The 27,856-nt window shown below is 40.6% G+C and overlaps 2 protein-coding genes across 3 annotated transcripts; one reads left to right on the plus strand and one right to left on the minus strand.

The window, feature by feature from the left end:
* Positions 1-1,716: 1,716 nt before the first annotated feature.
* wdr31 (WD repeat domain 31) lies at positions 1,717-16,052 on the minus strand. Of its 2 annotated transcripts, none has more exons than XM_080467955.1 (10): positions 15,767-16,052; positions 7,646-7,717; positions 7,128-7,260; positions 6,804-6,878; positions 6,531-6,675; positions 5,856-5,956; positions 5,593-5,660; positions 3,669-3,810; positions 3,200-3,362; positions 1,717-3,113 (listed from the first exon to the last, which is right to left on the minus strand). In XM_080467955.1, exons 2-10 carry the CDS (start codon positions 7,690-7,692, stop codon positions 2,920-2,922), a joined length of 1,068 nt encoding a protein of 355 aa, XP_080324081.1. In that variant the 5' UTR covers positions 7,693-7,717; positions 15,767-16,052; the 3' UTR covers positions 1,717-2,919. The 2 variants fall into 2 exon arrangements, with proteins under 2 accessions (XP_080324081.1, XP_080324080.1); XM_080467954.1 differs by lacking the exon at positions 15,767-16,052 and adding an exon at positions 9,140-9,428 and having other exon boundaries at positions 1,718-3,113.
* Positions 13,313-27,832, plus strand: LOC308112438 (guanine nucleotide-binding protein G(q) subunit alpha). The gene is made up of 7 exons (XM_080467956.1): positions 13,313-14,335; positions 21,060-21,244; positions 24,140-24,294; positions 24,515-24,643; positions 25,742-25,871; positions 26,600-26,753; positions 27,465-27,832. The coding sequence occupies exons 1-7, from the start codon at positions 14,200-14,202 to the stop codon at positions 27,653-27,655; spliced, it is 1,080 nt and encodes a 359-aa protein (XP_080324082.1). The 5' UTR covers positions 13,313-14,199; the 3' UTR covers positions 27,656-27,832.
* Positions 27,833-27,856: the final 24 nt, after the last annotated feature.

Below are 27,856 nucleotides of genomic sequence, written 5' to 3' on the forward strand. Positions count from 1 at the left end.
ACAAGAAAATATAAGCATTGAATCCGGTCAGCTACCTTTGAAAGAAAGACATTTCCTTATTTCAACATCAAGACCTCTAGACTTAACGTTACTAAAACACTTAACTTACTTTTAATATTTGTCACAAATTATTTTGACCACCACTTTATCAAATTAAAACATTTCCTCTACTTTCTTCTACTTCCTTTTAGTCAGCATACCAAAACAAGTTTTAAAAAACAGTTAATTTTTAAGCTGATATCAAATTTAGATTAAAATGCTTTGAACGTTTGTTATGTGTTGAAGAAACAAAACAATTAACTTTCTATTTCTTTAGAAGTTTCGATTCACTTTTGGTAGTTGATCTTTGTAGTACTAAGTTTCTGACACTAGATGGCGACAATAAACCAAGTGGCTGAAATCTTACGTTCATTCATGACTTGAGCAAAATAAATAAATAAAAAATGAATTTGGCAAAAACAACACATTTTCACTTTGTTTACGATTTGAACTCATCCACTTCAGAAAAAGGTGGAAATTTGATCTACTTCTGTTATGAGTAATCCTCCAGAAAATCTGATTATTGATGTAGTAAATTATAGAAAAGAAAGAGCTGAGAAAACAGTGGACAGAGGAGGTTTATTAACTAAACAGACTGTCCTGCGTCCTTTACCAATCACAATCAGCCTTGAAGTGCACAGTACTTATATATGACAACGACGTGACAAAAATACTTAGATTCAGGAGGAATATTTTACTTTTTTTCACCATTTTAAATGGATACAGTTCTCACAGCATGAAAACTTTCATCCTCATTGTTTTAATGCACTGTGTATGCAAAAGGTGGGAAGAAATTCAGTTTTAGGATGAACTCTTAGCAATATAAAATTTGAGGTTTTTATAATAGGATTAACTTGTCTTATTTATTGCTTTTAGGTATCAAACACACAAATTCGATCATCTTGTGAATTCTAAACTGAACAAAAATGTCTCCAAAAAAAACGGTTTACATTACAATCCTTAAAGTCAGGAAGGTTTCATTGTCCCGTCATCTTTTAAGCTCGGAGTGCATTGTGCAGCCTGTCTGGTTTATGTTTTGTAACGCGCGCGCGCACACACACTTACACACACACACACACACACACGCATCGTGAACATTCACATCAGTCCAGATTGAACAGTATCTGGTAGCTAATGTTATGTTATGTTCACACGGCCCACTTTTGTTAAGCCATCTTTAATCCAGGTCCTGTATTATGTTTGGAGTCACTCCTTGGAGGCTGTAAAGCCAAGAAGACATAGCGCAGACTACTAGGCACAAGGGTCACACAAATGAGCCTACCAGTCAACACTGAGGGCGAAGAAAGAAAATCATATGTCGTGGAAAAACCTCTGCAGAAACAGCCAGCCAGGAGACACTTACAGATCCTTTCAGGCACATGCCACTCACACTACACGTTGACAAATCTCATTCCACCTACAAAACATTGCTGTGCACACAAACACGTCTGTGTATTCACCCACAAACCTTATCTCACTGACATGACCGACATGAAAACTTCTTTCACACACAAACATCAGCAGGCATGTAGAAATCCAAATACAGCCACATTACAACTCTGTGTGTGTGTGTGTGTGTGTGTGTGTGTGTGTGTGTATGTGTGTGTGTGTGTGTGTGTGTGTACATATCATATTACTACTATATCGACTCCAAACTTCCAATAAAGAAACATGAGTCAGTCGTTTTAGGGAACTTTTATCACCTGAAATCTAGATGAAAAGCAACTTCCTACAATCTGATGTAACAGGTTTAGACAGACACTTTAAAAACTAGAGTACAAACTTATTCATATTATCAGCGCATTATTCTGTTTTCTGTCTTTTTTGACAAACTAACCCACATGCTTTGCTGTATCTTCTCAGTATCTTTATAAACACACGCACACACACACACACACACACACACACACACACACACACACACACACACACACACACACACACACACACACACACACACACACACACACACACACACACACACACACACACACACACACACACACACACACACACACACACACACACACACACACCATACTGCTGGCTTTTCTTTCAGGGGTCAGTAAGAACAACATCTGGTTAAACGGTTGATTCTCCTGCTTTAAATGTCTTTTGTAGTATTGCCTACCTTAGTGTAGGTGGGACTGACAGCATGATGTTCCTGTAAGAAATGACCAAAAAACAACCAGCATCCAGTAGATGTGAGGCTTGGCGGTTTGGACAACCAATGAGTGTCACCGTGGCCTTTATCAGTTTTCAACACAATTAATCAGAATCACCTGGTGCCACCAGTGTTTTCAACAGAAGGCAATTATCCAAAATTGAAGCCATATGAACACAGACTTCTGAAACTTGTTAGGGTTTTAGAACTATCGGGATAAAACAGCCAGTCAGTTCATTCAAGTCGTAGCTTAGAAAATTTCATAAATCCTAGTTTTACAAGGTTAAAATGTTTGGTTAACAATCAGACAACCCAGGAAACAACCCAGGCTATCACAGGCTTCAAAAAGCTTAAAGTTACTGAGTGTCTGTAGGTTTCTGGTTATTTATTGTACCTGTCTTTTAGAGGAAACATTTTCTCAGATGGTAGGTGTTGCTGAATCAAGTGGCATTTGATCAATAATAAAGAAAGAAGCTCTCCTACAGCTTCACACGTGATCACTGATGTTAATCTTTGAGGTCCTCTGTTGTATAAAAGATGTATCCTCCAAACTCTTCTGTCATTCCTCATTGTATGGCAGTCTAGAAAAGCAAAAATATCTGCAGAAATATGTAACATTATCGCAAAAGAAGAGAAGAAAATCTCATGATGTCCACATGCGTGATGCTGCTGGTTGAGTCACAGCTTGCCCAAGTGTACGAGTCGCTCCTGGGCTGTCAAAAACGAGCCAATACTTTAATGTCCAGTCCTCCTGAACCGGCACCAGAACCCTGAGCCCGGGGGGATCCCTGGTCCACTTGGACATGGTGGAGGCCTGAGTTGAAGCTGGCACAGAGAAGGTTGGTGAAATCGCAGGGAGCAAGAGAAACCAGTGGACCAGCACCATCTAGAGACAACGTCCCCAAGCAGACTGGACGGAGGGAAGATCGCAAGACAGTTAGTGTCGTCTCCATTCTGTGTGTGAATGCTGTCTGTGAGGGGGGGGTTGTTTGTCACCTGCTGTATTCTGATCCCAGATCTTGAGTGAGCCGTCATGAGAGGAGGTTGCTACCCGAGGCGTCTCGCCTGCAGACGTAGGCAGAAACATGCAGCAGGCCGTGGTCTGGAGATGGCCTCGGTACTCCACAACTTTACAGCCCGGCTGACGCAGGTCCCAGAGCTGAAAACCAAAGAGAATATCACATGTTTCTATCCAATCTCTATATAATAGTGGACTAATTTCTGAGAACAAGCAAGAAGACTGAAATAATAACTGTCATGTGTGACTTCTGGATTGCTGAACTTTATAACTTCCTGTTTATACTGTTACTGCTCCAATGAATCAAAGTATTCATGGTCATTTCATCAATAACAAAGACATTAACTGAAATTGAAAAATATACCAAACAGAGCATAAAGTAAAACAATAAAATGCAAGACTATAAAATAACAGTTGCATTGTTGTAAAAACCTCCGGCCGTCTCACCGTGGCCTCACAGCCCTGACCTCCAAAGCCGTTGCTGCTGGACACCAAGGAGTAGCCATTAGGAGAGACGTCACAGTGGGTCTGGATGTATTGCTTTGCTGGAAAGGTGTTGGTTACCTGCCAGGCTCGGCTGTCCCACACCCTGCTCACACAAACAAACACATGACAGCCCAATTTCATCTTGAGTGGACCGGAGAGGTCAAACAGTTCCATGATAACCTACAAAGATTCAACTTTAAATATTTTCTGGGAAGACGTGAGGAAAATATCTATATTTTCACAAAACCAAACAATTAGGCCAATGACAATGTCAACATAAAACCAATTTTATTGACACTTTCTGGTGCAAAATACAGAGAAATTCCCGGGAAAAAAACCCAGATCCAAAAGTTGTTGCATTATGCATGTTTTTACAAACTCAACCCGGCCGTCATGTTAGTTCGATAGTAATGAGGTAGTTTTCTTTCATGGCAGCATCACCAAGATCTTTTCTGGTCTCAGAGTTGTGTTGTGTTCGCGACTCTTGTTTAAAAAAAAGTCAGTTTTCTTTTCAATTTTTACTATCTGCTTGATGGTTTGTCGGACTGGACTGGATTTAGCCCACCACGGTCTCATGTCTGACACCCCTGAACTAAATGGAGTTTAGCTTAAGACAGAAGATATGCTGTGTGTGTTCTTTAAATTATTAGCTTGACTCTTACTTTTAATGCCTGGGAGACGGCCCATGGATTTTTAAAATACCAATATTGATGTGTTTTTTTTTCCAGGAAGCTGGCAAAGCGGTTTGGGGATGTCATCATCCTGGAGATGTAAATAATTCACCAGACGGACGGATACAGACCATCGGTGTCCGTCACAGTCATCCTCCAGTGCTCGTTACTCAGTCAACATGAGCAGGAGGTCGGGGATCAGAGGACCAAATGGGTGTTGGCCAGGTGTCAGAATGTGTCATCATTTCATTCTCCAAGATAGAAAATTACAGAAAACTGATGGCATCTAAACAATTATTAGTTTCTATGTGATTCAAATTTATCAGGAATAATTCTGTGGGGAACTTTTTCATATTTTGTTTATTATAATAGGGACACAGAGCAGAGCGTACATCTAAACATATTATGTGTTTTAGTATCAATTTTTTGTATCAAAAAGAAAGATGGCATCAGTGTTGAACTTAGTCCAAGTCATTGTTCATATGGAACTCCAAACAAAGCACATTTCAGTAAGAAGATGAAGGTGGGGTCGAATTACAAGCACTCAATGCTGCATGTGCAATGCTGCTCAAAATGGTTTTCCAGGAAGTGGGCCAATCCAGCAAGGGAATGGAGGCTTCTGGCAAATTGAACAGATAAGCTGCATTAAAAGTTAATATGAGACAAGTCGAATTTCATATATTTAAATCATACACAAGTTACTATGAGATATATACTTTTTTCCAAAACTATGACTCATTAAAAGCATCACTAGTGGAGTTTAAGAAAGATAAAATGGCCTAAAAATTTGCACAAGTTGTTTCACTTTAAAGTCGTACAAAGGCATAAAAGCATGTTAAGTCCACAGGTGTCACCTATTTTGGGTTTTTAGCAATAATTGGAAGATGGGGTCAGGTCAGAATCAGGGGCACTGCCATAGAAGACAAAGTAGGTGAAATATTTTAATTTCCCAGTACAAATCCTGCAACCAAATGGGACTTGAACTTACCTTTGACTGATGAACAATCAAGACTCATAATTGATTTCATCTACTGAAATGAAGTATCCAAAATAGGAAAGATAAGGCATAAACTGTTCTACACTGACATTACATTAATTAACAATTAAGTTTTAGTTTGACATCAAATGCATAACCCGTGAACATGATTGATTGACGTTTGGATTTCAAGGTAAATTCTTACAGTAATATAGTTCCTGTAGGAACATTTTCATACCTGATGGTTTTATCCTCAGAGGTCTGTACTATAGAGGAGCTGGCTGGCACCCAACACACGTGAGTCACCTGAACAGAGAGGTGAGAAAGTGGAAAAGTTGACAATTTGCAGAGCAGAATTGAACAGTCAGACCGAAAAGAATACTGATCACATCATTTTACATGTCCCCCCCCCCCCCCCCCGACACTTAAGGCAGTGTAGTTATTGTGACACAGATCAGAGTATGAGTTATTATCACAATTATTGTATACAAATGTTCTCACCAGGTTTCGAGAGATGTTGTGTCTCTGTTCACATTTTGCAGATTCTATATCCCACAGGCACATCCAGTTGTCACGAGAGCCAGTGCAGAGCTGTCTCCCATCTAGAAACCATAATGAAAACAGTTCCACGTATTGAATACAAACTGTTCATCAGACATTCATGTCAGTGTGCATTCAATTACCATAAAACATCAACTTAAAGATTGAGGATGACCAGCTATACCCGTTTAGATTTTTAGCTCTGCTATGACTGAGACTAGTAGAAGCAAAGATACCTACGGTAACTAAAACTGCAGATATTTCTAAATGCCTGTACCATTAAGTAACAAATTTCTTATAAGCTATGATTTGCGCAAAATTCTAGCCGAAGACACTCGATACTCCTTGAGTTTCATCATGTATATGACAATGTAGTAAACACAGTCCCAAATATTTTAACAAAACAAAATGCTTTAGACCAGCAGTAGAAACAGTCACTCATGACTTATTGTATGTGTGTGTGTGTGTGTGTGTGTGTGTGTGTGTGTGTGTGTGTGTGTGTGTGTGTGTGTGTGTGTGTGTGTGTGTGTGTGTGTGTGTGTGTGTGTGTGTGTGTGTGTGTGTGTGTGTGTGTGTGTGTGTGTGTGTGTGTGTGTGTGTGTGTGTGTGTGTGTGTGTGTGTCAGTGCATATGTACCAGGGCTGACAGCCAGTCCATTGACCACCAATTCATGCCCGCAAAATTCCTGAATGTGTTCATCTCCCTGGTTCAGGTCCCACATCAGGACAGTCTTGTCCCGCGAGGCGCTAAAAATCCACGTACTGCCGGGATAACACACCACCTGGTGTTTAGATGGAAGCACATTTTAGAGGAGATAAGACAAGGTGATGCATACATGCCAAATGTGTAACAGCTACAACCAGCGTCACACCTTTATCAATTTGAGCACACACACAATATTGACGTTACCTTGGTAACCTCTCGGTTGTGACCCTGGAACGACTGACACATCCTGCCTTGTTTCCAGTCATACACCACCACAGCCTACAGCAATAAACACAAAAACAAGTTGCAAGTCTGACACGCTAATCACAGAATACTTTTCTGATGCCTCTTTTACAATCAGAGTGAAGGGATCCATTTACATCCGTTTGGCATTTGCATTGGTTGAATGTGAGGCTTGATAACTTCATAAATTGAGATAAACATGACTGAAAATATTTACTACGAATAATAAACCAATCACTACGATTTGTAAATAAGGGATAATGTCCCGCGAATGTGTTAATGTACCTGGTCGGTCCCACCAGAAACGCAGAGATCAGGGCTGAGATTGGTCACGGTGTTGATGGAGCCATGATGGGCAGGCTCATACTGCACCACCTGACTGTCAAATGTATTCTCTGTCTTCTCCCCCTGAGAGGCCCTGAACAGAAAGCAACCACAAATAGCAAACAATTAGCCACAATCCCAAAAAAGACCACAGTGGAGTACTTCTGAGTAGTTACAAAATATTTCACTTTATTTCTTTAGCTATCAACTATAAGGTTGTGATCTATATTGTTTCAATATATATATAATTTTTGTTGTAAATAGGGTGGGCAATGTGAGCAAAACCAAATACCACAATGATACAGTCTCGTAGAGTACAGAAATTACTGACATAGACAAGAAAAATATCACTATAGCCATATCTCAATATCAAAATGTATGATATCAAGCAGCAAATCACACAAATATTTGCGGTATACTGTATAGTCATTAGGTAAAACAAATCAGGACACAAAGTGTTTGGACCGCACTTCTCTCACCTGTACAAGTCAGACCTCTTTCGAAACTTGCTCTGAAGTTTGCCCATGTCTGCCTAGGAACCCGCAGCCACTCTGAGACATGGACACATGAAAAGTTATGCATATCGTAGTTAAATCTATCACTGGGTGACACTCTCAAGTCTCAAGAAGGGCAACACTGCAGAGGATTTACACTGTATCTCTAAGAAAGACTTGAGATTTGATCTCTGAGTCACTAAATATTATAGTGAAGCCGGAATCTGGCTGACATCCCATCCCCAATCTCACAGACATAATAATAAATAAATAGATAGATAGATAGATAGATAGATAGATAGATAGATAGATAGATAGATAGATAGATAGATAGATAGATAGATAGATAGATAGATAGATAGATAGATAGATAGATAGATAGATAGATAGATAGATAGATAGATAGATAGATAGATAGATAAAGCACAAGGAAGGATGTTTCCCAGGTCTGCTCTTTATTCCAGAAACTGTGTTTTTATGGCTTTCTTTGGCATGTGAAAATCCAATTTTGACAACTTCGGGGCCAAACCAAGAGTCACCCCAATAAGCTTTGAGACATGTTGAATGTACTATGGAGACATGTGTCTTCCAGTCCCTTGTCTTCTCTGACAGACAAGTGATTGCACTGACTTAGAGTTATCGTTTCATTGTACCACATTTGTTAATCCTGTGATGTTTCTAAACAGAATAAATGTTTTCGTTTTTTGTATTGCAAGGGCCATGTGGTTTACAATGCAGAAACAAACACTTAATAGTATGGTGCGGAAGTCTCTGTTCTTTGGGATTTGTATGTCCAAGTAACTGTGTTCTTTCTCTTCTTTTTACCCATTTTTAGCCAGACTAAGCCTTGTTCCCCTGTTTTTCTTTTTTCAAATCACATGTGCATCTGCAGTTCAGACATGGACAAGTTGTTACCTTTCATTTTTGTGCTTCTGACTGTTGGCCTGTTGTTACCAAATGTGATGTAATGTAATGTAGAAAACATGCTACCCTGCGGTGGCTGCACAGTGCACAGAAACTTGGATGGCAAGAATTAATTGAAGGTCACCTCTTGGGTTACACCATCAGGTGTAAATCTATGCAGTGCAGAGAAAACTGCGATCCAGTAATGGAACATAGTCCTGCTGAATACCTGTATATTTTGCACCAAAACAACTTGCATAAGACAAGAGCAGTACAAAGTGAGATTAACCCACAGAAGCAGACACTACTTTCCCACTCACGCACAGTAAAGCTCCTCCCTCGTTATCCCAGCGTGCTCTTCAAGCAAGCGACAGGAAGGAGAGGACTCAAATCCTATTACAGCCGCATCATTACTGTCGCAAGGAATTAGTCACTCGAAAACACCTGTTATGAACTGTGCCGGTCATTGTTGTGTAACAGCAGCAGCGGGGTTATAGTTGTAGTTCCTTATGGGGGTAAATGTTTAGGACTGTTGAGCAGACACACACACAAACACACACTCTTTAACAGACTTACCTGCTCTGGCAGGTGTTGGTCACGAGGTGATGCTGGAGGCTGGGCGGCTATCTGGCTAGCATGCTAACTAATCTTTCTCTGCCATGCTAAAGGTCCTTCAAAGCGTTAAAACGCTAAACAATAGTAGAGTAGTTCTTGAGACGACTAAAAAAGGTTCCCCGTGGATTGACATCGTGTTTCGGTGTCTTAAGTGCGATAGAAAGTGCAGATAAAGTGAGTTTTAAGTCCCAGCAGCGTGGCCCCTCCCTCCGTAGCGACCAGCAGCGACGCTCTCCGTATCCAGGCGAGGACCGGGTCACGTGACACTGACCGGAAGTGCTCTTGTCTTACAGAATAAAACTCCGCTTTGGTTGACTTTTCATCCCGTTTCTGACCACGCTCCACTCCACTGTCTGATCACCCTTTCTCTCTCCATCTGCTCCCTTGTTAAGACGCCAGTTAAGGCCAGTTGCTGTTTTTTTGTTTTGTTTTGTTTTTTACATCAACTGTATTTCACAAGTAATCACCTCAGTTTTGTGGAAAACATGAGGGACCGCCAACAATTTAAACAACATTTGTTCATATTTGTATACATTTGTTATGAAGCCTCTTCGTGTTCAAGCCACAATGTATATCTTGTTGACGTCGCCAGCAATATTTTCTTTCCACAACATGCCATTGCCACTGATACATAATTAAAATAAGTTTCTGTTGTAATTTTAAGTTTATTCCCAAACTAGAACACAAAAATCTGAACCCAAATATTTTTTGTCACCCATGCCAAAGTGGCCACTTTTTCTTACTTTAATCTCACAGAATGCTTGTCCAGCCAGGCCAGTATTTGAACCCATGACCTTCTTTAAACAACATTTGTACAAAATATCTGTTGACAGGTTAAGGTATTACTGACCTATGGCTGAGTGTTCTTTCAGAAGGCTCGGTAGTTGAGATCCATAGGCACAGACTGTGTTACTCCCCAAGGTGCAGATCTGGGCCAAGTAAGACAGGACCCTGTACAGCTACCATTAATTCTATAGAATTACACTTGTTATTTTCATGTTATTTCCTGTTTATTTTGTTTAGCAATAAGAAGATAAGGATAACTTCAACATTACAAACTCGTTTGAAATGCATTCATCTCATGCAATTAAGCACTGTGTGGCAGGAATGCCCCCATTTAAATGAACTAAATGGGCCACTTAGTTAGGTTACAATCAAAGCTACTCAATATGTGTGTGAGGTGACCTCAATTCCGGCTTCTTGTTTGCTGCAAAGTGTTTAAGTGTGTATAACAATTTTCATTTTACCACTGGTAACTAGTTCAAAAAGATAAATGGTCATTCCAATACACTATTTCCTTTCAGTATTGTTTGTTTCTTTGCTTGTTTTATCGTGGCAAGTATAAAAAATTTTCTCAACATTAAGTCATGTTTGTGTTCTCTGGTTAAGAAAAAAACAATTCCGACATACGTGCATGATATTTGCTCACTCTTTTGAGCCGGTGAAGGGAGTTTTTAAACAAGCGTCATTAAGAATCTTTCCTTCGTGAAAATCCCTGCTTAGACTTGATGGGGCCTCATGGCCATACAGTCTTCATGTCACACATTGTTGAAATCACATGAGATTGTGCTGTCTTGTGAAATAGACCTTTTTTTCCATGCATTTTAAAGCTTTGTTCATGCTCCTATGCAGTCATTCTATAATTTCCTATGTTTCCATTTCAAGGTTTTAGATGATACCAGCAGCATGTTGCTATTTTCTCAGTTCACAATAAAAACAGCTGAACAAAGATGTAATGTCTGGCTGAGTCAGTAAATACAGGTGGAACACAGCTTGTGACTCAGCAAGAAACAAAGCTGGAATGTTTTCAAGCAGGCCTTGAACACAAAAAGCATTTAAACCGAAGCAGCCACGTTAAGCAAGGTGACATTCATTTTAGACCCGTGGCTCTGGATCTTAGTCACTGTGTTGACTCAGTCTGGACCTCATTACTGTTCCTATATGTAGCACTGGTAAAGTCTAACACTTAAGAACTGCTTCAGTCTCAAAACCTATAACAGTACAGCTCACACAGGACTGCTATGATTGACTGTTCTTACAGATGCACACGAATCAAAGTCCAAGAAGTTAAGAAATTTTCTGAGCAACATTAAACCAACTAGAATGGGCAAAATCTATTCGATTGGTGATTGGATCATGACAAATCATCCCTGAAAATTTCATGCAATTCAGGTGAGTAGTTTTTGCAAAAACTTGGTCAAATGCATACATACAAACCAATAAATAAATACACGCAGACAAAAACATAACCTTCTCGGCCAACTGTCATTGGCGAAAATTAAATAAGAACCATTACAGCCAGTCTCTGCATTTTTATTTTTCAATGTTTCAGCAACAAATTACAGATGCGCCCATTACTGTAATTGAGTAATATGTTTGTCCTCTCGTCATCCTATGAAAAGAAAAATACTTAAAACCCAATCCATAGTTGAAGTTGCAAAGATGATATTACATGTCTGCACAAGAAAGGTTTTTAAAAAATCTATTTTTACTGTGATTTTTTCACACTGGTAGATGTATAATCTCCTTATACGCAAAACACACGCTGTGCACAGGGCCTCACGTTGTGCCAGGGGCCTCTTTTTATGAGAAAATTCTGCACAATCATGTGTGGAAAAGTCCCTGCAGCCCAAGCAGTTTGTGTGCCTTTGAGTTGTTGATGACTGCATAACTCAAATCAACCTAAATAATGGGTGTGCACCACCACTGGAATTACAACAAATTCATATAATATACAAACGTAATGAAGGAATCATGTGTCACAGCATTACTCGAATGATAGTTATACACACATTATTAAGACAGCTCAGCTGAAAGGGACTAATGAAGATTTACTTTAGAGTACTTAATTACATTTTATTCATAGCAAATGATAATTTTCAGTAACTTCCACAACACTGGTAGCGAGTGTATTGCTGTGGTGTAGGGTGGGATTGACCTGTGTTGACTTGTAGGGGTTTATCACATATGAAGGCCCTATGATTTCCTTTCAAACGAGGACATATGTGTCAAACATGTGATCCAACATGATCTTGGAAAGTAATACTGTATGTGCCAAAGAAGCCATGAACTGAAATTGTTCAAGAAAAGTAAGTGTTGTTCCTGATTTGTAACTGGGGTTGCATTGTTTAGTAAGAATAATCGCAACACTGGGCTCTGGAACTGAACTGCAGATGGCTCAACTGGATCAACTGATATCACATCAAACAGTTTGTGGTACCTCAGGCAGAATGAATGTGATACCTTTGACGCAGGGATTGGCAACTTTGTGAGGACTGTAAAAGTAAAAAGATGAATCCTTTTAATGGATTTTTTTGAATGTGTATACTATTTGTTTGGGCAGTAGTGGCCAACAGGCTAGAGAAGTGGACTTTAGATCTGATGTTCACGGGTTCTATTTTCACAGAAGACATGTCACCACTGAGGGTCCCTGAGCAAGACCCTTGACCTTCCATCAGCACCCTGATGTGGCTGTCCACCTCATCCAACAAATAGGATGGGTTAATGCAGAAAAAGGGTTTTACCTCAGGAGCTGATAAAGTATGTTTAGTTTATTTTTAAACAATGAATGCATTAAATATTTTTTTCAACCTCAAAAATAATCTATAATATAGTCATTTTGAGGCTTTTTCTGACATAATTCGCTCGAAATCTTATTTACCATTACTTCAGAGACCAGTGGTCATGGCCTGGGCCAACACTTTAGGTTTAGGGCCTCCCTGTGGCAAGAAGCTGCCCTGGTCATTGTGTCCAATGCACAATCAGCCTGAGCAAACTCTTACTTCCACTTTTGTGGTCATCATGTAGTCACTGGCGCCCACGTATAAAATGACAGTGAGAAGCCTGTAGTGTTTGCATTACACCGGGTTCCCATTTGCTGACATATAATTTGCAGCAATGACTTTCTCCCATCACGTCAACACAAAGCCAACGTGGAATTGCCCCTCTTTTTACGCCCCCGTGCATGAGGACCAGAGGTTCAGCATGCCATCATCATAAGCCTTTTTTCTATACCACAGGTTGGGGTATAAATACTTGTGTGGCGTTTGTTTGACGTGACACTCCCCCCTAGTCGATGGGAGGCCGACGTCACCCTGCCAGCGGAGGAGTGGATGGCCTCTGTAATAAAAACACATGAGGAGAATTGAGGAAAAGGAGAAGATTGGCCGGGGGAAAAGGCAACAACACGGCGTCTCTTCCTCTCTCCTCGCCCCGCCGCCCAGCCGCGGTCGAGTGCGCCTTTCGCGTCCAGCCAGGAGCCGTTTCCCCCACCGCGTCATGGAGCGCTCCGGACGCCGACACGCACTGTTATGCGTGGCTTTCTTGGTTTTTTGAGCAGACAGAGAGATAACTGTACTGTATCTCAGCCTAGCGGATTGGAGTGAAAGTCCGCCATATTCTGCCTTACCACGCCCGGGAGTGGAGCCGCTGGAAAATAAAACGGACAGCTTTATCCGTGCGTGTTTTGGTTTTGTTTTTTCCTGTTTCGCCTTCATCCGCGGACGGTCACTAGAGTTCCGGGGATTTTGTTTTTTTGACAAATACCAACATTGAAGACTTTGAAGAGGGGTGGAGAGAAGGCTGCTCCGGATGACAATGCTTAACGAGATCACACCGAGCCACACGGAGGATGTGTTTTAAAAGGATCTGTTGATCATATTGAGACGGGAAAGCAGATTACACCAATTAAGATCGCATACATATACACACACACACACACACACACTGCTTTAGACAGTTTTCAATCTGTCGGGAGGCTCACAAAGCGAAGCATACCGGGGGAAAGGGGGTTGTCAATAATTTCACACATTTTTCTCATTTTGCCCTTTTTTCTGACTCATTATACGGACGTTCACGCGTAATTTCACCACGAGCGGGCCTGGATGAGGCCGCTGCTGCTGTTGTTTTCTCTCCAACACCCCGACGGATCAGGAATCTGGATGAATCAGTAGGAGGAAAGCCCAGAAAAAGTGCGTGTTTTCCTGGTGGTGGAGGGGTGGTGGAGAGAAAAGGGAGAGAGAATGACCCTGGAGTCCATAATGGCGTGTTGCCTCAGCGAGGAGGCGAAAGAAGCGCGGCGGATCAACGACGAGATCGAGAGGCAGCTCCGCCGGGATAAGAGGGACGCACGCCGGGAGCTGAAACTGTTGCTTCTCGGTAAGCTGGCAGCGAGCGGAGGGAGGGACACACACACACACACACACACACACACACACACACACACACACACACACACACACACACACACACACACACACACACACACACACACACACACACACACACACACACACACACACACTCCAATCAAGTTCCTCTGAGAAAAATGCCTCTGTGTGAGGGGAGTCGGTCAATGGAGCTGCCCACCTGGGTGAAGTCTGGCTGTAGTGAGTCTGGTGACTGGCAGGTCAGAGGAAGAGGAAGATGCTCACCCAGACAGGCCCGTATGGCTTCCAGTGTAAAAACCCACATGATGTGAATAACTGTGCCCATTGAACATCGAGGAAACAACCACTCTGCAGTTATTCTTGTGATCCTGAAGCACCCTGCAGCCCCAGGCCTGCAAAGGCCTGTCCAGGTGGTGTGTGTCAAACCTTGTCTGTATGGGTCAAAGTCTAAGCTTTACAGCTCAACACTTAACCCTGGTAATTATTATGTGGCGTGCGTCAGTATATAGGAACAGCATACTGCTCTGCTGTTTGCAGAGACATGCATCTGATGGTGTGGGTCCAACATTGTCTGCAGCATTCAGTCATTCATTCCTTCATTCGCTAACTCACTTAAGCCCAACACAGAAGCAGTGCATGTAAAGAGCAACAAATACAGTTGCACGTGAAAGAGAAAATGAATGCATTGGCAAAGTCCCTTGTTCCAATGATACAGTTGAAAAAAACAAAACAATTTATCATAGGTTTATTAAGGATAAACTGAAATATTTCAAGCCCTTTTTTGCCATTATTTTAACTCCTAAATCATTTAAATCAAAAATATAGTATCGCAAAAAGTCTTGAAATCTCTTTTTGCCATGATTATCAAGATGCTTGAAACCTTTTAGTTTTCACCTTATGTGTGGGGTCACACAGTAGTTTAGTGGTCAACACTCGTTATTCCAAACGAGAATATCCTCTGTTCCCGTCCAAGTGTGGAGTTTGCATGTTCTCCATGTGTGTGTATCTTTTCTAGCCATTTCAGTTTTCTTTTTTTGTTCAGAAACAGGCATTTGAGGTTAATCGATCACTCTAGAATTGCCTGTTGAGTGTGTGATTGTGGCCTGTTTAGGGTGCGGTCTGTCTTCACCTATAGTTTGCTGCCTGATAACAGCTACAGTGAGCCTCAGATGGTAAAGTAGTATAGAACATGGACGTTATCAGTGAACAAAACTATAAACTTTTAAGAGATATTAAAAATTTTTTAATGCACCTGTAAAATAAACACAGGTCCTCTGAAGTTCTCATAAGTGTCTTTTGACAGTTTATTAAATTGGTACCTGGGCATTTGTAGTGTGTGATTGTGAAAAGAGAGGACGGGTGCAGCCTTGTTGATTAGCCTTACTGGAGAAATGTGAAGAAAACGGGGTTTTCTACTTACCATATGGTTTATAATGAAATTCCTGACCAAAAGCTTTAGATGTGATGGCTGTAGTCCTGGAGAGTGGAGCCAGAAATCTCTCTTCCTGATCCAGTGCTGTTTGCACTTGGTTCCTTAGAAAATGGGTGAATGATATGATGTCAAGGAAGCTGGAAATTCAGACCCTAACAACCTAGTTTTACCTTGTTAAATACGGTTTTCAGCCTTCCTGTTAGCAGAAAATTACTAAATGAATCCCCTTTAACAGGATTTGAAGGAGCTGACTGCCACCACCCTCGCTAAATGTGAACAAAAAACTTGGTGTTGCCCGTTAATCTCTTTTAATTCCCAACAATTCACCGATTATGCAAACACACAAGCAGCCAATAACTCCTAACAGGAACAAAAAGATGGTGACATGCACAATTGAGGCAAGAACTGTACTCTTAGTCCGGCAACATCTTATATTTATCGATTCACTCATCACTCTTCTCAGGCAATACAAAAATGTTTGGCAACCCAATCCAAAGACTCCATGGATGTAATCCATATTCAACACTTAGGAATTGTGTAGTAGCTGCTGGCCAGTCTTTTCTTTCAGACTATATTTCAAAGGCATATGGTAGCTTGGCTCTCATGACGTGATGCTTATAATTAATGTCTTAATGTATGGAGTACTGTAAAACCCAAAGTAAAATCCATTAGGTGGATTAAAACATTCCCTTTAGCGGTGAACTGTGTGTAACACTGTAGCAAACGTTACAGGGAGTAGATTGAGGGAATAGACCAGTATTTACTGACAGATTGTATTTACATCACTATGACTAAGGTTAGTTGTGTTCCCTTGTTGACATGCACTGTATGAACGAGTAGAGAGGCGGCATGGGGAGGCTGAGACAAGTGTGAGGATGAAAGATAATATGGTACCAAGTACCAACTTACGTACGAACATGCCACCACTCCCACAAGTCATTAAGTTAACCACATTAAGTTGTGTGTGTGTGTCTTTGTGTGGCCCCAATAATCTGATTTCTGTAGGTGTATCATGTGAGATACTTCATTATTGGGTGATCCAGTAAAAGGATATTGAACATTATGGAGAGTCATTTCAGGAAAAACAATAGTTTTTTTTTCTTTTTCGGCAAACATTTATTCATTCTAAATAAATCATAGTGAACTTATACATCTTGATTTATTTAGATTTTATGGCTGTGGAATTGTCCAAAATACCTTCAGGTTTCAATATTTGGCAGTTCTTCAGTATTACTGGGTGGTTACTAGTGTAGATAGGCTTGAGAAAGGCTACGATACCTTCATTGTGTTGGAAATATTTTCTTTGGAAGGTGTAATGGGTGCTCACACTATGCTTAAACAACTTTTTACCCATTTCACACAATGAAAACACATTTTGTTCAGTTTGTACATTTTGAGTGTTTGATGCTTTTTATAATTTATGATGCATCAGAGTAATCTCTGTGTTACCAGGGAAACAAGGTGGTGAAAGGGTTAGAAGTGTCATCTCACAGCAAGAAAGTTTCTGTGCAAATCTGGGCTTTGGCCTATAACCATAAGGTCTGAAACATCTGTTGATAGTCAAATGGGTTAAATGTAAATCATTATCAGGCTTGTACACATCTGTTAACTTAATTCAAAATTGCTCAATTACAAAAGTGGCACAGCCCAGGCTTCAATCCTTTAGGGACCATTGGACCTAGTTTCTAATGCTTGTCCCCGTTTGCACATTAGTTTATGGATTCACGTACAAAATCATTGGGAAGCGAGATGATGAATTTAGGGACAAATCTGAGTGACACTAAAGGTTCAGAATACTTTTTAAATACTTGTTTTATTGCATAAAAACAAATCAAATTAACTCTGAATAAAATAAACAGCTCAGTACAGCAATAAAACATCCTTATTTTGAGTAATTGCAATGAAAATGGCCAAAAAGTGTGTATCAGACAGAAACAACCAGCCAGTCACTGTCCACTCCTTCTATCCTCAAACGAAGCTGAGATTTGTCAAGTTCATTTCAACTTTTAACAGGAGTTTATCAATCTCGGAGAAAGAGTACAGATGTCCTATGGCTCTTTGTCTAAATACTGCCACGTTGACATCAATGTTATTAAATCAGACCTGAATCATGAGCATTCTCCATTCTAAACAGGTATGATCTGATGATAATAAATCACATGTTTATTCTTCCCTTACTCAAAACTAAAGACTCCATGGTGACACATAAAATCATTATTGGAAACCAGGGTTCAAATCCGGATTGAAGCAAAAAGGGTATCCAGCCCTATAACCTAGTGAAGATTAGAGTTGAAGTTGCAATGACCGGCTGTGTTGGCCTTTGTAAAAGTATGCAACTCAGTAGATTACTGTCATCATTTGTAAAGATTGGAAAAGTAATTCAATGGTAAGGACTAAGAAAAAATTACAAAGCCAGATTCCAACCAACACTTTCTCAATTTTTGTAGTCAGACAAACGGTGATGGAAACTTGAGAAAATGAAAGAAACAAACACTTGTGAGACTCTTGTTGACAGTAACACATTGTGGAGATACTTATACACAAGATCAGAATGAGAATATCCATTAAGTACAGATCAGTTCTTCACATATACAGAATATATAAAACAGTGCTTTAATGACATATTTTTGTCTGAAACTAAATATTGGGGTTTCAGGTTGATGCTGGTGAACATGGGAGCTACTTTTGGACCCTGGTGTTTGGCCTTAAAAATTTGAAGCGCTTGTCCATGGGCAGCCTGCTATTAACACCGGATAGATTTGACACCTCCAGGAGTGAGTTTCTTTCTGAGAATGAAAGGATACAGCAGTCCCTCTGATCCTTAACCAACACGGCACAACACAGACGGTTGTAGATGCTTAATAAAAGATTAAGCTTACTTTATAGGGTTTCCTATTATTCAGACTTACACACATTGTTAAATCTGCAGCTGCAGTTCCACATGGAGCACTGTTTGATTGATCGCCGACTATGGACTTGTGCAGCTATTTGTTCAGTTGTCTACTTTCATTTCATTAATGCTATTTGATAATAAGTCTGGGGTCTTTCTTTATTGATAGTACTGTTGTTCATTTGAACAAAGATGTCATAAGACATCATATACATAACCAGTTGTTTACTAGACCCATTGACTACAGATTCATATCTACAATGTGCTTAAATCTGGTCTCGATCAAGGCTGATACCCAAAGTCCAAAACATTCATGTTGTTAGGAGATGAATTTGAGCTCAGAGAGAAATGTGTTGCCGTTTACGCCCCTTCCCTGTGTGCTAACCCTTCGCCCTGAGGCGGTGCTGTGTGATCCGGGTTCCGAATTTATTTCTTCACTTGTGAATCAATCTGAGAAGTTAAATGCTCAGCTGCTGTAACGGTTCAATCAGGGTCTGTTGAAACACACTCGTCCAGTGATCTGCACGTGGTTCTCATTTAGTTCTGGTTGGGAATATTGGGAAGAAATGTCGCATGTTGTGTAGTAGTTGTCAGTTTCAGCTCAGAGACACAAGGACCCAGCTCAAATTTGGGTTTTAAGGCATTTCTGTATGAATTTTGCATGTTTTCACTGTGCGCGTTTGACTTGACTCCAGGGCATCATTTTTGGTCTCTTCTCTTGTTTTCTTCCTCTCTGAGTGACTGTTCATGAGACCTGGGGCTTGGCAGGTTCACTTATGATGTATGCACATGGCCGCAACTCACAGGTTAATCTGGGGTCACTGCATTGATTTGAAACATGACTCAGCAGCTGCTGTTGGTCAGCACACACTCTAACCTGACATCTTTACAGTCTTTACGAGAACAGACGTAAAGTGCTGCCACTTTGTGGGAAAGCACTGTCGCCTTTTCCGTATTTAAACAACCAGGAAGAGCTCTAAACATCATTTCAAATAATCGTTTCTACTAATTTTAGACGAGGATTAACAGTCCTTCCTTTTGTTTTAGTGTTTATGTGATTGAACTATGGCTAAGCTTTGGAAATTGCTCAGTGTTTTGTTAAGTGTCTACAATAAAGAGACTACACTGTTAAGAAATACAGTTCATATTTATACACCACTATGGATTGTATTATATTCAGTCATTTCTGCTATGAGTCACTCGCACTGGACCGTAGCACACACAGGTCCTGTCTGCTGACACGCAAAACACACACATGCCCTCCCTTTCAGCAAAAGTTAGTCGAGGGTTACTGTGGAGGTGAAGTTAAGACCGTTCAACAAGTCTGCCAAGCTTTCCAATGCACCAAAGAGAAAATACACCGCCAGTCCTTCACACCCAAATAAATCCTGTCACCACTGCCGGGAGAGAGTTGTTGTTCTTGGTTGGTCACCAGATCAAGCAGGCTGAGAGGGGAGCAGCCAACACATAATGTTATGTGTGTGATGGAGTGACTGAGTGAACTTGTACTATGAGCATTTGCTTTACATCTGTGTGTACATTAGTTTCTATTAAGACGTTTTGTTTCAGAAAGCTATTTACTTCTTCTGAAAAATTATTTAAAGCCTTAATGTTTTCCACTTGTCTTCACTGAATCAGTATTTCCTCATCAACTTTATCTACTTTATCAAGATTAAAGTTGCAGTCAGCCACCAATTTCTGCCAACACAGAAGGAAAGACAGTGTACAGTTGGACAGATTGAATGAACACACACACACACACACACACACACACACACACACACACACACACACACACACACACACACACACACACACACAGTCCGTTTGTTGAGGTTTTCATTGAGTAAGACACTGAACACCAAATTGCTCCCAATGGTGCACCTCGTTGTGCCACGGCCATCATCGTTGGTATGTATGTGTGTGAATGTGACTCTCACAAGTCTATTTAACACATTGGATTGTGCAGCAAACCCACGTGGACACAGGGAGAACATGCAAACTCCACACAGCCTCCAATCAGCAAGCAGATTGCGAGCAGAATTTGGTGAAATTGCTAAACATTGTGCCTTTATAAATCCAAATTTTTCATTGAAAGTGGGTGGACTCCTTATCGTAATAACCTCACAAAGGAGCTTTCCCTCAGCCTGAAGATTTCCTAAGCTCTACATTTCAGTTGGGATTAGGGCTGTGGAAAAAATCGCCATTCATATTGTGACACTTGTATTTGAGTATTTTAACTTTGACTGAGGAAAAGTGGATTTAAAGAGCACAGATGCTGAAACAGATTTCAGAATGACACAGAAATGTATCACTCTGTTAAACGAAAGCCGACACAGACCTCCTAAATAAATAAACTCTTTGTCCCCCTTTTCCTGTCTACTTTCTCAGGCACTGGGGAAAGTGGGAAGAGCACATTCATCAAACAGATGAGGATTATCCACGGAGCTGGATACTCCGACGAGGACAAAAGGGGTTTCACCAAACTGGTATACCAGAACATATTCACGGCCATGCAAGCCATGATCCGAGCCGCGGAGACGCTCAAGATCCCCTACAAATATGAGCACAACAAGGTAAAGCAGTTCAAATGGCCCACACTGAAATACCAGTGGTTCTCAAGAGTGACACAGCTTTAGAGAAAGAGTCCACAAAGTGTCCACAGCATGCCTGTTTGTATATTTTTAAAGCGTTGCCTATCTTATGTGGAACAGCCATCCATAATCATTTCCTGACCCTTTTTTTTTTTTTTTTTTAACATTTCCTGTGTCCTTACTTCACTCCACCGCTGTTACACCCTGCATGTATTTCTGTTTGCTGCCATGTTTCTGTGCCCTAAGTGCCTACACTCAAACACAACAGACAAGAGAGTCTAGCCCAAGACTTTTCCTCCAGATTTGATCTCACTTTCCATACCAAACGGCTTCATCTGCTTGTTTCTTTCCATTTTTTTTCATTTTTACGAGTTACGCTTAATGCTTGGGCCAAGTTTGGTGTGTGTGTGTGTGTGTGTGTGTGTGTGTGTGTGTGTGTGTGTGTGTGTGTGTGTGTGTGTGTGTGTGTGTGTGTGTGTGTGTGTGTGTGTGTGTGTGTGTGTGTGTGAGAGACGAATGACTTGGAGCATAGGAGACGAGGATGATTATGGCGATTTCAGGTAGTTCGAGTACGAACACATGCATGTTGGTTCGTTTTAACAACAGTATTTGTCAAGTCTATTCATAGTCCGTATTATACGAGTTTTACTTCAAGATTAAATGAATAAAAGATCTAATTTGATATTATAGTCTGCATTTGGGTTCATCAACAGCTCAGAATTTAGATCTGTCGTGTGGTAAAGTGGTGACTTGTAGTGACTTGTCAGCTGTATCCAGCAAAGATCCTCATTCTGTCCAACGTACAAACTACAGAAGGAGGAACAGACATTAATCATACTATTATACTCTGTAATTACTGTATTAGTAAAAGCATTTTAAGAAAATGTAAGAATAAATATCAAATGCATACACGGGGGGACTTAGTTAAAACAAATGTAGTTCCTTTCATTACATTAGTTGCTATAATTCTTAAAACTCATTGGTGAGGAAACTGCCTGCAGTGGTGGTGAGAAGGAAACCTATGTGGCCCTAATCAAAGTTGCCCAGTCGTTATATATATATTGGACACGAATCGGGTATTTAAGGCTAAAACACCTTCCTACCAGGTGTACGTTGGATAACACTGTGCAATGTTTTATCAAACTGGAGCTGGGGTCTTGATGCCTGCAGTTTTGTCCTGAGTGTTGTTTTCCATAAGTGCTTACATGCATGCTTTTGCTTCCTGTCCCATGTGTGTCTGGTCATGATGAGTGAAACCTAATGTCTTATTTCATTCTTGCAGTTTTACCAACTGGTTTACTCTTCTTAAACATGACAAACATCAAGCATCAGCTGAAAGTAAACCTACTTTAATTTCCATTAGTTTCCACAAGAAGCTGTTGTACATCAATGTGTTTAATTGTTACTCACTAAGCCTTTCTGTTTTATACTGCTGCACATCTTGTATCTGACCTGATAAAATAGCCAATCAGAAGGTGGTGTGTGATACGTTTGTGTGACAGGTTACAAATCTAGTTGAACCTAATCTCAGTCAGATGCGATCAGGGCTATAGTATATGTACAGCAACACCACTCAGCAAACTTCCTGAATGCCAGCATCACTTTGATCTCATGTGCATACAAACTGAAATGGGAAGTGGTTAATTTTTAACAAAGAAGTTCTTTGAGGGGAAGTGAAAATGAAACCTTTGCTTTGTGTCTACACGCTATTTCTGGGCATTTGTGGTACACTTGTTGCAACTGCCACTGGCTGTAAGCTTATCAGGCCTATTATTGAAGTAAGTGACTATCTGCACAACTAAACCATCTCACAGTTTCAAGCAGATGGCGCTCCAAACATCTTGTGATTGTGACAGATTTCACTGTTTGTATTCTCCTCTGTGGTATTTCTTTTTTTTCTTTAATGCTTGTTTTGGCAGGTTAAATCATTGTGCAATTCCTGATACATTATAGCATCCTGTATGCCTCAATAAGTATCTTGTTAATGGGATCTGGACTTGGGGCCGAGGAATGGTCCATAAATGGCAGTCATGTATAATAAATTTGAGTGAACCTTCATGCTGATGCATTGTTATTATAACAGCCATCCATCTTTTAATAGCCATTAGGAATCAGATATTGTTTGCTTGTAATGTGTCCGCTATTGCACATGTGGGAGTTTTTAAATTCCGGATTGCACGTAGAAATGTATCCATCTATTCTTATTCTATACCAGCAAATGTAGAGCAAAAAACAGGGGACGACCTGGACCGAGAGTCAGTCCACCACAGGACAAACACAGAGAGAGAGACATTCTCCCACATCCAGGCAATTCAGAGACGCCAGTTCATCTAACAAGTTTTAGAATTGTGTTAGGAAGCACTTAGAGACACCATTGCCCACCATTGCTATTGCTCTGGTCTATTGTGACATACGTTGAAAATGTGTTGTGTTGAAATCCCTGAATCTAAAACCACAAACGGTGCAAAAGAGGGTGAATAGTTACATAACAATGTCATAAAGGACCATGCGTGTAATGTCGTATGTGAAACGGTTTCAGCACTCAGGCACATGTTGATCTCTTGTCGTGGGACACAGGAGAGTTTTAAAGGGAATCTGGGGCGGCAACAGTTTCCCCTTAATTGGCCCAGTGGGACCTGAGTTTCAAATATTAGGTCCGTGCTTAGCCTGGGGATGCAAAGAAATCTCTGGATATAGAATATGTCAGTGAGTGAGAAAATAAACCTGTGATAATTAGGACTGCACACTCTGTGCAATGATTGTCTTTCTTTTTATACATATATTAGAGAAGTTTTGATAAGTTAACTTTGTGCTGTTGAACACGAATTTATGCCATAGTTATTCTGAACAACTTTTCCCTGTCTTGTTTTTCAACAGGGCAATGCCAACGTCGTGAGAGAGGTGGATGTAGAAAAGGTCGCCAGGTTTGAGAACCCTTATGTAGATGCAATCAAGAGCTTATGGAACGACCCGGGTATCCAGGAGTGTTACGATCGGAGGAGGGAATACCAACTCTCAGATTCTACTAAATAGTAAGTGGAGAGAAAAGCAATTTAAAGGATTCAGGTACAGACTTTTGAATGCAGACCTATAAGAAATATCAGATTCACATGATGTTGAAACAGAAAGCTTGACCTCACATGTTCAATGGTAGAGGGTGTCTCAAATCTGGAGACGATCGGATGTACACCAGCAGCTCAGTCAGTAACTCTTATGAAGCATGAAAAACTGCTTTATTCTTGTCCTCTTCAGTTACCTGAATGCGTTGGACAGGATCGCAGAGCCGTCATATCTTCCTACCCAGCAAGATGTGCTCAGGGTTCGAGTTCCAACCACGGGTATTATTGAATACCCATTTGACCTGCAGAGCGTCATCTTCAGGTGGGTTTTTCTCTCAGATCCAACCGTGAAACTGCCTGCTCAGCGCTGGTCCTCAGAAAAGGCAACGTCATTCAGGGAAATGTTATTTTATTGCTGTTTAAGGGACCATATGTGTTAACTTCCCATACTCTTCCTGTTTCCACTGAATTAACTATGAAGACTAAACGAAAATCACAAAATACATGAACACACACAACATATTGACAAAGGTGCCACTTGTGATATTTTGAATCATGCGAATAATGACAATAACCTGACACTTCTCTTACCTGCAGTTCATAGCCAAAGTCTTGCACAGGATTATATAATCTCCAACAGAAGCAGATCCCATTCAAGTTCAGTTTTAAGTTATATAAGATGACACATGCAAATCAAATTTAAATTGGAATTTGAATGTGAATAAAGGGCACGTAATTGCTGGGGTTTTTTTGTGATTTTTTTTTTTTTCATTTAAAAAGTCTCAGATAAAAATTGGCCGTAAAAAAGTTCCCGATGTTGACATTGTCCACTTTAAATCTGTTAAGGGAGTGATGGATAATATGTGGAGCTGCAAGGACTTCATCAAGTAGAGCCAATGTCTTAAAGAAACACTTACACCAAGCAAGTGTGTATGAAGTTTGAGATATTTTCAATGTAAAGTGAAGTTTGTTAAAACCTCACATAAAAAAACATCAAAACTCCTGATTTGAATATATGCATTAGATGTTTGAACTCAAAACATAAACGGCACCTTGATAGTGTAAGTGTAGTTGTAAAGTTTTTGTTTGTTTGTTTGTTTTTTTGGGGGGGAGGGTTACCTGTGCAGAATTTAGTGGCATCTAGTGGTAAAGTTACAAACTGCAACAAAGTGACCATTTTTCCCGAACCTCCAACCTACAGAGGTTGACAAAGTTCCCATTATTCATTTCATAGTAAATATTTGGTCAATTACATGAATATCTGTCCCTATTATATGGATTTAAAGGGAACTAAATCATACACATATGAGTCCTTTAGGTCAACACAACAGTGTTTGAGTTAGAGTTTGAATTTGTTTTACTAAGCAGCGTCAGCTAAGATGATCCAAACAGTTTTCTTTGGATGTTGGTGCTCCGGCAGGATGGTGGACGTCGGAGGTCAGAGGTCAGAGAGGAGGAAGTGGATCCACTGCTTCGAGAATGTCACATCCATCATGTTCCTGGTAGCGCTCAGCGAATACGACCAAGTTTTGGTGGAGTCAGATAATGAGGTGAATGACTCTTTTTTTTTTTTGCTTAAATCTTGCACCTGAACTGTATCAGAATACAAGATGATTGTGTTGTTTATGGGATGCTCAGAACAATTTCCCCTTTATGAAATGCCCGATGATGGAAATGGTTAGTTGAAGATGACAAGCGCTCCTTATTGAAACAATTCTTGTCCTGCCTGGCTGTGCTCCACCTCTTTTTCCCTTTGGAAAACATTTGTGAATGATCAGCCACGCATTGTGAGTACAGCCTCAGGCCACATCTCCTTCAGCTTGTGTGTTAGATTGTCCAAGTCTATTAATGAGCAGGTGTGCCTTCGTATGTCTATCATCTGTTTTTGTGCTCATTTGTTTTTCTCCCTTCGTCACTGCAAGCCTGCACATTAGCAGGAGAGAGAAGAAGCCTGAGCAGCTGCACGTCTTCTGTGTTCATGAGACACATTTTGGATCACATAAGGAAAACCTTCTGCCTTAAAACAACACTGTGGCATCTAGGTCTTGCTTTCACAGTGGCTGCTTTGTCCAATCATTGAAATCAAGTGAAAGGCTGAAATGAACAACATGGCCGCCTGACTCTCATTTTTACTGCTCTCCCTCTGGTGCAGTAACACGTTTATTAAAATCTGTGCCTAATGAGTATGAAGGACTGTGGTTTAATTAAGTCATTAAGTCCCTCTCTCTCTCGCTCTCTCTTTCCTTCTCTCGTTCTCCTACCACACTGTCTTGTGTAGAACCGGATGGAGGAAAGTAAAGCACTCTTTAGGACAATAATCACGTACCCCTGGTTCCAAAACTCCTCGGTCATTCTGTTCCTCAACAAGAAGGACTTGTTGGAGGAGAAGATCATGTACTCTCATCTGGTCGACTACTTCCCAGAGTATGATGGTGAGTCCAAAATGACGGTTGAGCTTTTGTATCAAGCACGGTAACTTTCCAAGCATAATTGAGAGAGTTGCATACTATTTATCTTCAGTAAACAAATGGGACGTCTATGCCCCGCCCATTGTACCCATTTCTAACATGAAAACTGCTATAAAAGATTTGTTTTTAAGAAATGCTGACTTGTTTATGTATTATTACAATATTGGTTGTCGTTATTCAATTCTTAAAAGAGTTTTAATGCTACCATAATAATGACATTCCCATACAATAGTATAATAACTTATGAAATTGTCATGGACTTAGCGAGCATGTCTTTGGATAACTGAAGGAAGCTGGTGCACAAAGAGAAAGTGACACATGCAAAGAGAGAACCTGCAAACCTTGACACTGAAAGAAAAAGAGGTGCATGTGACTGGACACTTTAAAATGTCCACGGGGTTTGACTTTGTGTTGGACTTGTCGAAGCTGTAACTCCACCTTTCACCCAGTCAGCGGGTAACTCAGATAGCTCAGATCCTCCGCTGGAGATATGAACCCTGTCAGACAAGAACAAGTGTTTTAAAGAAGAGTTGAAAAGACTTAAAAGAGCTCTTCAAGTCTTTCTATTTATCTGTGGGGACATTCAGGAGTTGACCTTTTAAAAACGCTTCTTCTGTCACTGTGTTGGCACTGTGGAGCTCCTGCTCTAAAGGAGCGTTTTCTTGTCCTCTTCAGGCCCTCAGAGGGACGCCCAGGCAGGACGAGAGTTCATCCTCAAGATGTTTGTGGACCTGAATCCAGACAGCGATAAGATCATCTACTCTCACTTCACCTGTGCCACCGACACTGAGAACATCCGGTTCGTCTTTGCTGCTGTCAAAGACACCATTCTGCAGCTCAACCTAAAGGAGTACAACCTGGTGTAGAGCAAGGAGGGGGGCTTCAGCTGCAACACACACACACACACACACACACACACACACACACACACACACACACACACACACACACACACACACACACACACACACACACACACACACACACACACACACACACACACACACACACACATGAATAGATGAAAGATCACATAAACACCTAAAAACATTTAAAAAAAAAAAAGT

Source organism: Lipophrys pholis, assembly GCF_963383615.2.
Source record: "Lipophrys pholis genome assembly, chromosome: 7".
NCBI classification, from domain to species: Eukaryota; Metazoa; Chordata; class Actinopteri; order Blenniiformes; family Blenniidae; genus Lipophrys; species Lipophrys pholis.

Excerpts from the sequence above, each read along its gene's own strand:
- wdr31 (XM_080467955.1), bottom strand. The coding sequence starts at position 7,692 with ATGGGCAAACTTCAGAGCAAGTTTCGAAAGAGGTCTGACTTGTACAG. Across the intron at positions 5,957-6,530 it reads TGGACTGGCTGTCAGCCCTG|ATGGGAGACAGCTCTGCACT; the intron begins GTACATATGCAC and ends TATGGTTTCTAG. Across the intron at positions 5,661-5,855 it reads ACAACATCTCTCGAAACCTG|GTGACTCACGTGTGTTGGGT; the intron begins GTGAGAACATTT and ends CTCTCTGTTCAG.
- LOC308112438 (XM_080467956.1), top strand. The coding sequence starts at position 14,200 with ATGACCCTGGAGTCCATAATGGCGTGTTGCCTCAGCGAGGAGGCGAAA. Across the intron at positions 14,336-21,059 it reads GCTGAAACTGTTGCTTCTCG|GCACTGGGGAAAGTGGGAAG; the intron begins GTAAGCTGGCAG and ends CTACTTTCTCAG. Across the intron at positions 21,245-24,139 it reads ACAAATATGAGCACAACAAG|GGCAATGCCAACGTCGTGAG; the intron begins GTAAAGCAGTTC and ends GTTTTTCAACAG.